The sequence below is a fragment of the Argopecten irradians genome, chromosome 6 (assembly GCF_041381155.1).
Source record: "Argopecten irradians isolate NY chromosome 6, Ai_NY, whole genome shotgun sequence".
NCBI classification, from domain to species: Eukaryota; Metazoa; Mollusca; class Bivalvia; order Pectinida; family Pectinidae; genus Argopecten; species Argopecten irradians.
In genome coordinates, this window is record NC_091139.1 from 5,886,473 (window position 1) to 5,902,543 (window position 16,071).

The following is a 16,071-nucleotide window of genomic DNA, read 5'->3' on the forward strand; positions in this document are numbered from 1 at the left end:
ATATTTGCGAAAGTTTATCTTCTCAAATTAATATCTACATGGTTTTTTTATAGGAATTTCGATTCAATTTTATATCCATGAATGTTGATATTCACAAACTTTTTTTGTGGAATGGAAATCACGAAAATTTGTAGCTGCAAAAGAAATGAATTTTTTTAACAGTATCTGTAGGTCTGATCTTTGATTCATATACTAGTTGACTATCATCTTTATCTGCTATGGACATTTGTAGTTGTTTGTGAATTTCTGTCATAGCAATCATTTCAGTTTTGTGATGTGTAATTCTTTCAATGCCAATTAGAATACCTATGAGTACAAATTAGCCTAACTTTGTAACAATGTAATATGATTTACCTGGTAGCTTGAGTAATTATTCTGCCACGCAATGAAAGTCCTTTGATAATTCAATTGACGCTTCTTGTCATATGCAACTGCCATGAATTTTGTCTCTCTCCATAGAAATCAGATTAACGTGTTTAACCTTAGTTTAGCCTTGGACTTTAACTAAAAGCAAACTTTTATTCAATCAAGGTCAACCATATGGTAAACAACTAACTGTGATCAACTAAGGTTCAGTAATGGAAGGAAAGACTACGGCCAAAAAAAAAAATGTCCGTTTAGGGTTCCCCGACTAATTTTTTACCCCCAACCCTAATTTTTTTTTTCCACTTTTCTACAAAAAAAAAAAGGTCAGGATTTTGATCTGAGACTCTGGTTCCAGCATTTTAGAGTGTAAAACACTAAAAAAAAAAAAAAAAAAAAAAAAAAAAACGACCTCCCGACCCTATTTTTTTTTTGCCAATGTAACCCTAAACAAACATATTTTTTTGGGCCTAATATAACCTTGATCAAATAAGCTCAGGTCAAAATCTTGTTCAAGCATGGTGTTACATTTAACAAAAATGTCAAAACCTAGTATGTCTACAAGATACAAGATGACCATGCTTGGTCACCAAAAGCCATAATATAGCACTTATAGTTTACCATGAAGAAAGAACAACTTTATCTTGAATGATGGATATCATAACAATGTCATACAACAAAATTAGAATTTTACCGAAATTTATGAAGGGTACAGATTACTTGGTAATGTCAGCCCTCATACAATAAAGTCAGTCTGAAAATGGACTAATCGGGTAACACAGGCATATATGGGTCAAAATGAAAGGTGAACTTTGCATATATGGGAATGTCCATTTGGATGAAATTAAACATGACACAGGGGCATTCATTCATGGCATTATATGGGATATGGTATAAATTTTAAGCTTTAAACATCCAGCAGTATTGATGTCAGGTTGAAATCAGGTCTAGTACTTTGGTAATATTGTATGTGTTTGTAGTTAAATGTTGAAATTTGAACAGGGACACAAAATATAGGTGAAATGGAAGCAGTGAACAAGGACATACATGACATACCAACACTTTTACGGTTGCCTGGTGCTTGTGATACCAACATACATAGATCTATAAATAGTTAATGAGGTCAACCAGAATTTCTAAATTGTAACACATTGTAATAAGGTTAAAGATCCGTAGTTGATGATGATGAGTAGCGATTCGTCTAATAGAGCTGTCGCACCTGTTCCATTAATATCTAATCCCCTAACCCCGGATGACGAACCAGTACCAGTTTTTACCTGTCCTTTACACCTTGCATTCCTCAGCTTATTTGCTATGCGCCATCGACTTTTTTCTGCATGCTGTTTTGTTTTTGCTTCTATGTTATACACACTTGTAGACAGATTCAATGCCATTCTTCTATATAATATTTCATACCTGTCATGGTTCATTAACAAGTCATTTAAATATTTGCCGGAGCGTAACAGTTTCAGTGGCTGGGTTGTAGGTAATTGATTTACCTTAGGTACAGCTGCTGGACTGTTGTATATATATATATATATATGTAACTATTTGTTTATCAGCTCCTGTACTAACTGGTTCTATATCTACACCATACCTGTGTAAGTCATAGATTTTACATTGCAATCTATGGAACGCCATACCTGTAAGTCATAGATTTTATATTGCAATCTATATACCTGGTGATATTTGATATTCAGGGCTAAATATTGATATTATTCGGTGAAAATACAATATAACATCGATATATACACACATATTACCTTATGATAAGTATAAAGATATCATACGGTTTACAATATTATACGTTTTACAAGTGGGATTTTGGTTGCATTGCTTTAACTGTATACACATATATAGCATATGTTATGTGTAATGTTATGTAACTGTATATAATATTTATGGTGCTATTTTTAGCATGATATATTGTTAGTTTTTTTATTTTGCAGATAGCATAACAAATTGCATTACCATGCTGCTACAGATGATTTATATACTAATAAATCACCACCGTGTTATATTTAAATTCAGTGTCTATAAATACTGGCTGTAGATGTGTAATCGACCAAATGAACAATTATGTATTTTTTCAACAAACATCGTCAGATCTACTACATTAGAAACATAAGATTACATGAATCAGATTTTAAAGATGTACAGCTTCGATATTGACACAGGCTGTAGTTTATCAGCAGGAAAGAAAGTGGCTGCATTTTTAACATCCTGTCAGCTAGGGATACAGCTAGAATGTTACTCTCACCTATTATTCCGAATTTGCATATTACAGAGTTATCTGCACTTGCGGGTAGGTATTGATTGTGGCGTCACGTGTTTGCGAGTGTAACGTCATACGTTTCGGAGAAAATGACGTGAAATGCACTCACAAAATAATGACGTAACAATCGATACCTACCTGCAAGGGAGCTAACTCTGTAATATGTATGCAAAGACGGAATATAAAGGATATTAAAACTTACCTGCTGTGGGGGAGCTTACTTTTAAATTTTGGTTATTTCATGCTCATGCATCTGATGCTTTGAAAATTGAAAAGTTGAAGCTCTATGTAGATATATGGTGTATTGATATTCTGCTGCATACAAAGAATAGCTTGTTCCACAGAGGGTGCATAGATGGGATTATACATATGTATTGCCTCATATAATTATATGCATATATGTATTTGTGTCTTTTAAATATCCACAAAATTTGGAATACATTTGCTTCACGGAGGTTCAAAACTTATCAACTATGTTCAAATAAAAACGGTTCAGATGCATTTATATAGTACATAGGCCATATTTATATGGCTAAAAGTTTACTCAACAACTTATTCTTTAGTTTAGACACTGACATTGATCTTCTGATCTCATACCAGAGTAGTGAAATAGTCATGTACCATATAGCCGGTTATACTCGTACCCAGAAACGATGTTTATCGTATAGGTACGTTAAACTCATTAGACTTAAACTGTTATATTCACTGGTTCAAATTTTCCCAATTTTATGGAAAATAAGAGAAAAAAAAATGAGCGGTTTCAGATTTTTGCAATGTTGCTTTAAGGGTACAACGTGTGATTTACCGGCAACCATTTTTTAATTTTCAAGGATTCAATTTCTCTGATCATATCTATGTCGAACAAAATTGCGAAAATTTCATCCTTGCAAAAATAACCGGCTCTATGGTATACGTAGTTATTTGAATATTTCTTTCTTTTCAAGCAAAGTTTCTCTTTGAATGACTTTTGAATCTATAGACAGATTGTTTCCTATTTGAACACAGTTGATGATATTGTGTGCTGTTGTTCACTGTTGATTAACACTTGTTAATTGTCTGCCCGTGCTAATACTAACAGAACTTCCTTTCAGGAAACACCACCCCCCTTGCCAGCTTCCTCTCCCCCCAAATTACAATCTGCTGGTGCTGACAATAGAGTAGAAGTAGGCTTAAAGGTAAGCATAAAGCAAGCTCTATTGCATGAGTCAGCATTGGGTGATAAGCTCTATTGCATGAGTCAGCATTGGGTGATGAGCTCTATTGCATGAGTCGGCATTAGGTGATAAGCTCTATTGCATGAGTCGGCATCAGGTGATGAGCCCTAATGCATGTAGACACTAGGTAAGCATAAGCATATTGCATGATTTAGTATTGAGTAATAAGCCCTATTAAGCCCTATTGCATGTGGTTACTAGGTAAGCTTAAAACAACAAAGCTCTTTTGCCTGATTCAGCATTAGCTAATAAGCCCTAATGCATATGTGGTTACTAGGTAAGCATAAAACAACAAAGCTCTTTTGCCTGAGTCAGCATTAGCTAATAAGCCCTAATGCATATGTGGGTACTATAGGTAAGCATAGGTAAGCTCTAATGCATGTCAGTCGGTTTTGGTAACAAGCTCTAATCCCTTATGCATGTGAGAACTAGTTAAACATAAGCAAGCTCAGCACACGAGTCGGCATTACATTATATAATATTTAAGCCCTAATGCATATATATAGGCACTACATAAGCTTTTAAGAAAAACATATGCAAGCTCTATTTGCATGAGTAGGCATTAGATAATAAGCCCTCAAATGCATGCATATAAGTGATAGGTAAGCTCTAATGCATAACAAGGCATATTATTGGTACAAATAATTGTAATTAGTAACACCTTTATAAGCCTAGAGTAAGCTCTAATAAATGATAATGTAAGGAGCCTGTAGGAATGCAAGATCACCTCCTACTGCCTTAATAAATAAAAAATCTCAGATGCAATTATATATAACTCCAATTAAAACAAGCACTGTAACGCTTCTGCAATTGTTCTAAATACATGTATAGGAATTAAACAATGTCGCCTCAAAAATGCCCTATTGTGTATATTTATGTTAGACAACTATAAACTTTTTGATGCCTGAATGTAATTGTTTGAACTTTAACTTTTATGACTACTTTCAAATTGACACACATCTAGGCTGAAAAGTAATCATTCTCACATTCTTAGAGTGAGAAAGTAAAATTATATAGATTTCATTTTTCTTTACTGACTCAAGTTATGTAAATAACTTCAGAAATAGTGAGAAAATCTATACCTTATGAAAATTAAGGGTTTTATAGTACGAGATTTAATCAAACTCTGAACATTGACTTCCCTAACAACTGGGCTAAAAGGAATGTGTGAGTCCCAAACAGCCCCTTTTAGATTGATCACCAGTGTCTGGAATTATAGAATTATCAATATGATTGGATGTGAGGTCTCTTGGGTATTTATTTCCTTTTAAAATAAGGGAGCTAACCTAGAATCTTGTAGGCAAGAAATTCACATTAAAAACATAGGATCTGGTGGCCAGTATTCATTGTTCCCTTCTTTATGTAACTTGATGGGTAAGTATTGAGCAGTGCAACGGCTCTGAGGCCTCTTGTATATCCAATATTCCATCAATCATATCTGGTCTGTTGACAAAAATTACAAAGAATTTCAATTTTGTGATGGTGGTGGTATGGGTCAAGGCCATTGTCCCTGAAAATGTTAACAGAATATCAATTTCGTTCATGCAGGTAATAATTTACTCATAATTGAATCAGTCGATGAAGCAATATAAATTTTACTTTAACGGAAGAATGGAGGGTTCATTCATTGCATTTTTAATGAGTTGAAGCATTTCCCGATGGTTTATTGCCTTGTAAATTGATGTTTTCCTGCAATATAAGGCTATATATTGAAGATGCTGTATGCAGAGCCTTCACTGTATCACAAAGTACATGAGGCCTTGCATTAATTGTTTCTCCACAGAGAAGGTAAACATATTCAAGGGTCATGTGTCCATTGCAGATAAACATGTTCAAGGGCAACATTTTTAACACAACTTTCCTCTCAAAATGTCTGCGAATCTCCATAAACGTTTCAGGAGCTCAAATTGTGCATAGGATTTTCATTTTAAATACATTATTTGATTGCATCCCTGAACTCTCTTTTATTTTCAGAAAAAAAAATTTGTCAATTAGGCTTATTGTTGATTTTCAACATGTTAACTAAAGCGAAATTAATTTACATTCAATCAAATACTGTATTATATACATTTTATGTATGTACCGGTATGTTACATAACATATTAAGAAATTAAAAATATTTATGCATGAACAATTATATATATAATATAATATATGCATGCTCAGTTTTCATCATCACTAATAAATACAATAATATTATCGTCATAATTTTAGAGCTAGGCTATATCAAAGATTTTTGACACATTTTTATTTTAGGAACATACTTAGAATACACATACCATTTCTGTATTGAACAATCAAAGAGTTTCATATACTTTCAATTATTAACCAATCAGAGAGTTCATATATCATTCAATTATTGAACTATTAAAGTGTGACAAATACCATTGCAATATTAACCAATCAGAGCAATGCAATCAATATACGTATACCATTCCAGTATTGACCAATCAGAACGTTTCAGATACCATTCAATTATTGACCAATCAGAGAGATTCATATACCATTTCAGTATTGGCCTATCAGAGAGCTTCAATGGATTATTAAATTATTGACCAATCAGAGATTTTCATTTACCATTTAATTATTGACCCTATTTTTCAAACTGCTTCTGTTTAATGATAGTTGAAAAGTAACTTTTGAGCCAAAAATTAAAATAGATTAGGTTCAGTAATCATATTACACTGGCCATTTGCCTGATGATGTTGTAAAATACAATTTTTTTCTGAATTTCAGATCAGCCCGCGAGTTCCTCGTCATCGACAGACAGACAGCCTTGATAGTTCATTCTCCTCCTCATCGGAACAAGCACCTGCTGCAAGTGACCTTAAGCAGTCCTCTCCCTGTTCGTCCCCGCGGACCATGTCCCCGGGGCGTTCACCCATGTCTTCCCCAAACCTAAGGCGTACCCTCTCGGGAGGATCGGACTCCTTACCCTCCTCATTGGAGAAAAAACTGAAGCTGAAGAAAGGAAAAGATGAACTTGGTAAAGTCTTTTTTCTATGTGAAAGATTAGAGTTATATGTAGAGATTTCTTGAAAGATTAAAAAATTAGTAGCAAATTGATGATATTTGATGATTTGTTACTGTATTAACTTAACATCTTTTTGATAATTAGTAGACGTTTACTGATCTTGAGTTGTGGAAAAAATCTGGATAGTCCCTTGAAAAGTAATTAAGAAAATTTTTTTTGAAAAAAAAAATGAATGTTATAGGATATTTACCATGAGAGATAACTCTGTAACTCCTGTTTATATTTACCATGGGAAATAACTAACTCCGAATCCTGTTTATTTTTACCAAGGGAGAGAACTCTGTTACTCCTGTCTTTATTTACTATGGGAGATAACTCTGTGATTCCTGTTTATATACTCCAAGGGAGATAACTATGTGACTTCAGTTTATATTCACCTCGGGAAATATAGTTCTGTGACTCCAGTTTATATTTACCATGGGAGATAACTCTGTGACACCTGTTTACATTTACTAGGTATGACAGTTGAAGCAGTGGATAAAGGTATCAATGGCTGCCTGGTGAAGACTGTACTACACTCAGGGGCTGTGGGCAAGGACGGACGTATTCAGTCCGGGGACTACATCGTCGCCATTAACAACGAGAGCATGAGAAAAATCACAAATGCCCAGGCAAGGGCAATCATCCGTAGGGCTACATTACTCGGTCTAGACATAGAGTAAGTTGTGTTTCATAGCATTAGTGTTTGTTTACTGCATGCAACTTTTCAAATCATACAAATATCTCATAGATTGTCATAATAGAAATATAGTTTTACATTGATCTTGTGGCTATTCACAGTAAACATGATACACCTTAGTATTCAAAATAGATTTAATTATTCAGGATAATCTATCACAATCAATTGGCTAGTAGACTGTATTTTGTTAAGGGTTTTTTCAGCAGAATTCTTAAATGTTACATTATCTCCCACTAGTTAAAAACTTAGAATTATATATGTCATAGCAACAAAAATTATCAAGTGAAAAGTTGGTGATGATTTGAATATTCTAGCAGCCATTGTGCCATCAGGAAAACTGTTAATGTGTAAACATATTTAGAATGTGTGTATTTCAGGTTGGCTGAAAGAGTTGTGATTATTCCATGATCATTACATAAATGCTTGTCAAAAATTCTGCAATAATGTTGTGATGAGTTGTCACTAATTATAAAAGTTGATAAGTGTTAGATTTGTACAATTTTCAATCCATTTATATTCACTTAACAATAAAACAGAAATGTTTGACTTCGTTAACTATATTTACAATTTATGAAGTAAGAATTTACTTAGTGCATTGATGAGGAATTTTGTGATTTATAGTCAAAATATTTCCAACGCAAGGGGGATAACTCTTCATGAATTATATGTATTGCAGATATAAACTGTTAGGAATTCCTCATCATGTAATATGTTATGCATTTCAAATCTAACACTATTCAAGATGCTATTTCACTTGTCCTTTGGGTATCAAACTTGCACAAAAATGACATCAAACGAATGCACAGTTGACATCCGACTTTCACAGTTGATGTCAGATTTGCACACTTGATATAAACCTTGCGTAGTTGATATTGGACTTGCACTACAGCTGACATTGGATATGCCCAGTTGACATCAGACTAATACATAGTTGACATCAGACTTGTACAATTCACATAAAATTTACTCAGTTGAAAATGGATTGGCACAGTTGACACAAAGCTTGCTCAGTTGAAATAAAACTTGCACAGTTGACATAAAACTCACAGTTGACATAAAATTTGCACAGTTGACATCAAACTTGAACAGTTGACATAAATCTTGCACAGTTGACATAAAACTTGCATGGTTGACATCAAACTTGCACAGTTGACATCAAACTTGCACAGTTGACATCAAACTTGCACAGTTGACATCAAACTTGCACGGTTGACATCAAACTTGCACGGTTGATATAAAACTTGCACAGTTGACATAAAATTTGCACAGTTGACATCAAACTTGAACAGTTGACATAAATCTTGCACAGTTGACATAAAACTTGCATGGTTGACATCAAACTTGCACAGTTGACATCAAACTTGCACAGTTGACATCAAACTTGCACGGTTGACATCAAACTTGCACAGGTGACATCAAACTTGCACAGTTGACATCAAACTTGCACAGTTGACATCAAACTTGCACAAATCGACATCAAATTTGCACAGTTAACATCAAACTTGTGCAGTTGACATCAAACTTGCACAGTTGATATTAGATTTTAAAGTAGTGGTGACTTTTTCAGTAGGTATTAGACTGACTTTGGGACACAAGATACTTTCTTGACTTACAATATTGTTGAGAAAGTTGAGTTACATTCATCCTTGGCATGGTCTCAACAGTTGCAGTATGGCATAACCAATGTAACCTTGACATGGCAGCAACACAACTTATGATGTGATATTGAAAGTTAATTAACAAATTAGGAAAGGAGAGTGCTACAGGGAGACTTTCTGTCTCGTTTACCATCTTACACACCCCATTTCCCCAGTCCAGGATCAGAAGGTTAAATTTGTGGTAAGGCCGGTACAGGAATGATATACAACAGACGCAGTCGTATAATAACAGATGGCTGGATAGCAGGCCCTCTGTATTTGTAATGGACTCTTCCTCTCATTATAATGGACTAGTCCATTAATTTCTATAGAGTGATCAGGTGGAGATGAGACTGCAGCTGTCTACCTGTGTCCCTGCTTAAACATATGTTGTATCTGATCTACAGACATATTATACATTTAGTGATCAGAGTCAGATAGAACATTTACTAACTTGTTTTAGAATGTCTCAGACATTAAACATGGCATTGCATTATCTCCCCTTGTCCATCAGACATACAGCATTTAAGTCAAATGCCTTATGATATCCAAAACATTCCTAAGTCAATTTATATATTTAGTAAGATATTTGAATTACATATCTAATTCAAAATCATGATAGCTCAATAACTTCAACCCTACTTTAGTTTATTTTATTGTAAATGGAATATTTTCAGACCAATAAGAAGTATAACTTGATAGTTTGTAGTTGCTATAACTGTTTTTTAATTCAAATGTAATATAATACATCATCATTCTCATTCTCTTTCTCCTTCCCCTCCTGCTGCTCTTCCTTATTTTTATCAGTATTTTTATGTCCTTCTGCTCTTCCTCGTTTTTCTCATCATCTTTTTCCTCTATAGAATTTTTTCCTCCTCCCCATCCTCCTCCTTATTATCTTCCTCCTCCTTTTTCCTCTAATCTTCTTTCCTCCTCTTCTCCTCCTCATCTCTTTTCTTCTCTTCTCCCCTCCCCCTCCATCCTCATCCTATCAACCCTCCACCTTGTTGTCTTTGTCCTCGTCCTTAGCTCCTCTCTCTCTTCATCACCCTCCCCTCTTCTCTTTTCCTTCTTCTTTTCTTTTTCCTTCCTCTCTCCTTCGCCCCTCTTCCTCATCCTCATCCCTATCAACTCTTCCACCTTGTTGTCTTTGTCTCGTCCTTATCTTCCTCCTCCTCTTCATCACCTCCTCAATCTCTTTTCCTCTCTTCCTTCTGCCCCTCCCCCTTCCTCATCCTCATCCCTATCAACCTCTCCACCTTGTTGTCTTTGTCCTCGTCCTTATCTTCCTCCTCCTCTCATCACCCTCCTCAATCTCTTTTCCTCTCTTCTTGCCCCCCCCTCCCTTCCTCTCCCTATGCCGTCCTTATCTTCCCCTCTTCCTCATCCTCATCCTCCCTATCAACCTCTTCCACCTTGTTGTCTTTGTCCTCGTCCTTATCTTCTCCTCCTCCTCTTCATCACCCTCCTCAATCTCTTTTCCTCTCTTCCTTCTGCCCCTCCCCCTTCCTCATCCTCATCCCTATCAACCTCTTCCACCTTGTTGTCTTTGTCCTCGTCCTTATCTTCCTCCTCCTCTTCATCACCCTCCTCAATCTCTTTTCCTCTCTTCCTTCTGCCCCTCCCCCTTCCTCATCCTCATCCCTATCAACCTCTTCCACCTTGTTGTCTTTGTCCTCGTCCTTATCTTCCTCCTCCTCTTCATCACCCTCCTCAATCTCTTTTCCTCTCTTCCTTCTGCCCCTCCTCCTTCCTCATCCTCATCCCTATCAACCTCTTCCACCTTGTTGTCTTTGTCCTCGTCCTTATCTTCCTCCTCCTCTTCATCACCCTCCTCATTCTCTTTTCCTCTCTTCCTTCTGCCCCTCCCCCTTCCTCATCCTCATCCCTATCAACCTCTTCCACCTTGTTGTCTTTGTCCTCGTCCTTATCTTCCTCCTCCTCTTCATCACCCTCCTCATTCTCTTTTCCTCTCTTCCTTCTGCCCCTCCCCCTTCCTCATCCTCATCCCTATCAACCTCTTCCACCTTGTTGTCTTTGTCCTCGTCCTTATCTTCCTCCTCCTCTTCATCACCCTCCTCAATCTCTTTTCCTCTCTTCCTTCTGCCCCTCCCCCTTCCTCATCCTCATCCCTATCAACCTCTTCCACCTTGTTGTCTTTGTCCTCGTCCTTAGCTTCCTCTTCCTCCTCATTCTCTTTTTGCTCTCCTCCTCCTTTTTCACATTTATTTCCTCTTTTAGAAATTTTTTTTCCTCCTCCTCTTCCTTTTTCACATCTTTTTCCTCTTTTAGAATTTTTCCTCCTCCCTATCCTCTTCCTTGTTTTCCTCGCTCCTCCTGTTTTTTACCCTCCTTGGCCAATTTATTACAACCTATATCAGCTTTCCTGCTGACCTACAGACAGACTCTACAGACATTGATCAGATCAACTTTGATCAGAGAATACAAATCGGCGGTTTGGGAGTCTCACAACAGACATTAAACAGAGACATCACATGACAATGGCTAACCTAACCATTACTTACATGTCAAATACTGCTTTTTTATCTCCAATAACTATTGATTTTTACATTCAAAAACCTTCTGCTTCTGTGTAATGTATCTGCTTATATAGGAATGGGATTTAAATCTTACCTCTATATATTGACACTGCAATATATACACTTTATTACATAGAGATGAGCAGTGCAACAGATCGAGTTACTGTTAATTTATTTGATTTCAGTTTTGAATAAATGATGTTGATCAAATTAATAAACGCTTCAAACCTCCCCCACACATAAAAAGGGCAAGTTGAGAGCGAAAAATATGTGTGGGAGGGTGTTTCTACCTAGCTCACTTTTTCATGTTAATCCCTACAGTTAATTGACACTGTTATCTGTGTAACGATCTTTGCTCACTTTACTTCCGTTTTTGTCGTAATTATATGTTTTAGGTATTAGAGGTTATGCAGTGAGTGGTTATTGGATATGGAATTGAACCTTGCACTGTGGACAGTGGCTAGTGTCGTGCTAGTCATCGAAATGTCACATATGAAAATATTCACTAACTCTCATGAAAATCATTACATATATCATATTTTGATTATGATATTATAAGTATTACCTATGATGTTACAATAAACAATAAACAATTACACATATGTCTTGCGATATTCATATGACAGGACTGTATCACAAAAGTGAGCTTGTCTGTTATGTAATAAAGGTCAAGGTCACTGTTACAAAAATAATTTACATAATAGTGTTTCCATGCAATAAGTCTATTAGGCTGATCATTCTGAAACTTCATGGCTATCTTTCTTAGGGAAAGGGCAGTGAAATTACTTAAGATTGTTTTCAAGGAATGAAAGTAAAAGGTCAATGTGATTATTACTAAAAATATCTCACTGTGTGATATCATTTAAAACGACAGACATTATTCTAATGAGAAAATGCTCACTTGGAATTGGTTACCAGGTTAAAGGTCAAGGTCATCATAAGATATTGTTTGCCATGTGACCAAATTAAATTTCTTTTTAACTTTTTACAACATTTTCTACATAAATACCTTGGAATGCATTGTGAGTTGATACAGCATTCTGTAAGTAGTACGTATTAGCTTTTAAGATATCACTACAGGTCCTCTGATGGATAGAAATGTGTTACTTAAATGTTTATTTGGACTAACATTTGGTAAAAAATACTACCAAACATAAAAACTCTCTCTTTTCTATTTCAGCATAACCTACATATCAAGTATCAAGTGAAGATGCTGCTGCATTCAAGGAATCTGCTGCTAACCAGCCTCCCCCACAGAGCCCTACCCATTACTCCATGATGCCTTCTCCAAAGTAAGTCTCTACAGTCCTGAGTCCCAGGGTCTAAACCATCTCTCCTTGCTGTCGTATACAGTATGGTATGATATCTGCAGCCCCATCCAATGTCCCAGTCTCTACAGTCCTGAGTCCCAGGGTCTAAACCATCTCTCCTTGCTGTCGTATACAGTATGATATGATATCTGCAGCCCCATCCAATGTCCCACTGGTTAGTCCTGAGTCCCAGGGTCTAAACCATCTCTCCTTGCTGTCGTATACATTATGATATGATATCTGCAGCCCCATCCAATGTCCCACTGGTTACAGGCCTGAGTCCCAGGGTCTAAACCATCTCTCCTTACTGTCATATCCACAGTATAATACAATTTCTTAGCCATAGCCCCAACCTAAGGTGTCATTAGGTACTCTTGCGATGCCTTTTTGAATACCAATTTCCATCGCTCCACTCCGAGGCAGATCTCCAAAGCCCTATAAACCACGGTCCCATTCCCATAATGTCTTCTCAAAAGTAAGTCTGTAGCCCAACCCCGAGCAGATCTCCAAAGCCCTAAACCACGGCCCCAGTCCCATAATGTCTTCTCAAAAGTAAGTCTGTAGCCCAACCCCGAGCAGATCTCCAAAGCCCTAAACCACGGCCCCAGTCCCATAATGTCTTCTCAAAAGTAAGTCTGTAGCCCAACCCCGAGCATATCTCCTAAGCCCTAAACCCTGGCCCCAGTCCCATGATACCTTCTCCAAAGTAAGTCTGTAACCCAACCCCGAGCAGATCTCCAAAGCCCTATAAACCACGGTCCCATTCCCATAATGTCTTCTCAAAAGTAAGTCTGTAGCCCAACCTCGAGCAGATCTCCAAAGCCCTAAACCACGGCCCCATGCAGTCCCATAATGTCTTCTCAAAAGTAAGTCTGTAGCCCAACCCAGAGCAGATCTCCAAAGCCCTAAACCCCAACCTCAGTCTCATAATGTCTTCTTCAAAGTTATTTATAGCCTAACCCTCTAAGCCAAGGTAATGATGCCCTTTCTATTTAATAAATCAGTTAATTTCTACAGAGCTAATTGACATTATTATCCAACCTTCAGCTTAAGCAGCAAATGTGTGCAAAGATAGCTCTCCACAGCAGGCTTATAAATTATGGCCCTGTTCCCAAACAGGATGTGTATGTTTTAAAACCAAATTAAGAAATTCTGGAGTTTGTTTATAATTTGCCTCCTGTAATTAACTCTAAATTATTTCTCAAAATTAGTCCATAATATCCATCAAAACAATTAAGTGATCAAATTCCTTGTGTATCAAAAATGTAACTGATTATATACATATAATTAGAAATTATGTCAAAGAAAAAATATAGAATGTTAGTGTTTTTTTGCATGCTGCATAAAGGATATTTCCAAAACATTATCGGTAAGAGTGTATTTCTAAAGCTATTTATTTCTGGTTGTTGTCAATGTTGATTTCTCTGTCGGCACTGTTTGCCACACCTTGAATTCACACCTGTTCACACCTGTTTGTATTCATAATTATCTCCTCTTCATCTCTAACTATAAATGTCATTGTTTTGTGAGATTAAATGTAAGGATTATTTAATTTTTTCTAATCTGAAATATATAACTCCCATTGTTTTGATGTTATTCATTTAAGGTAAAGAATTTTTTTCATAATCTAAATTAATCAAATTAAAGATCCGAAGTAACCATTAGCGTCTGCAGTAAACTTTTTATTCCACAGTCTGCTAATTTTGCATAACCATGTACATTACTGAGGATTTCAGCGACATATCTTATTATTTGTAATGTTCTTTGGTCAATGGAGAATAATTTTGTAAAATAATGGATGAATTTATGGTTCATGGTATTGCATACAAATAATGGATAAGGAGAATAAAAGATGCAACTGAATAAATTGCAATCTGGAGCCAAAAAAATCCTAAGGTCATACAAGCTAGGTTCACTGTTAGTTCTATATAAAGCAAATTAAAAGTTTATCAAAAAAAACTTTGAGTCAATTTTATTTGCATCAAAGATCATTGTCATAGGATCAAAGGTCAAGGTCATTTTAAAGGTCATTGTAAAAAAATGAAATAAAACTATTCTAATAAAGCAAAAAATTCAAGTCAATGTCAAATATTTATCTTCGTTTACTTTTTTTTTTTTTTTTTAAAGATAGTGTTTTATGTCACATTCCGATGTCAACTTTCCTTTTCCTGAAATCTTAATTTTTCTCTTTGCTTAATGTGTTTCTTTCGTTTCAACTCATGTTATATTTTATTTAAAAAAACCTTTATAGTTTACAATTGCATTTGTTAAAAATGTAGATGTGCAACTGAATATGTATACAAGGGCACACAAATTTGCTATAAAGAAAGGGAATATTCAATGTATATTGTGTAATATGTACTTGACCATAGTTCTCATGAAATATAAATATTGATCCCATATGGAATATATACCACAAAGTCTGAAGAAGACATGGCATCTTTTTCAGCGACAGCCAGATGAAGAAATGTTATGCACTGCATCAAAATATTTTTGTTTATTGGAAGAAAACGACCATTATGGTATAAGTCTGGGTGTTGAATAATGTGCTGATAATAAGCCTATGGTTTCCTAAGATTTCTTAAGCTTTTTTTATGTCATACATGTTTTTAGAAATTTTGCATTTGTATATAAAACTAAGTTCTTTGTTATAAATGTTATATTGTTTGTGATTTCAGAGCGAATCTGTCACCACTGGCAACCAAGTCAGCAAACGAAACCAACACTGCCACTCCTACTGTACTCACCACCCAGCCTGCGACTACCACCGCGGTCACCACAAACATATCAGCTGTGGCTGCCCTGACTGTGGAAGCCACCACTCACAGCATCACCAACACGTCACTCGAACCTGCCCCCGTGTCACCACGACAGAAGTCCCTAGCTGCTGATGGGTCTCCTGCTACGGGTAACCAGACGTGGGGACCACAACGCATGGTGGAGTTGTCACGGGAACCCAACATGGGACTCGGGATCAGTATAGTGGGTAAGTAGTTATCAGTTATTGTGTATAAATCTA

General features: G+C 36.1%; 1 protein-coding gene across 1 annotated transcript in view; it reads left to right on the plus strand.

Annotated features, from left to right (window-relative positions):
• The window catches only part of LOC138324794 (multiple PDZ domain protein-like), a 179,374-nt gene that overhangs the window by 97,421 nt on the left and 65,882 nt on the right, over positions 1-16,071 (plus strand). Inside the window, 6 exon segments of the mRNA XM_069269944.1 lie at positions 3,730-3,813; positions 6,589-6,838; positions 7,343-7,573; positions 12,941-13,034; positions 14,401-14,421; positions 15,731-16,038. Coding sequence (XP_069126045.1) covers positions 3,730-3,813; positions 6,589-6,838; positions 7,343-7,573; positions 12,941-13,034; positions 14,401-14,421; positions 15,731-16,038 — 988 coding nt within the window.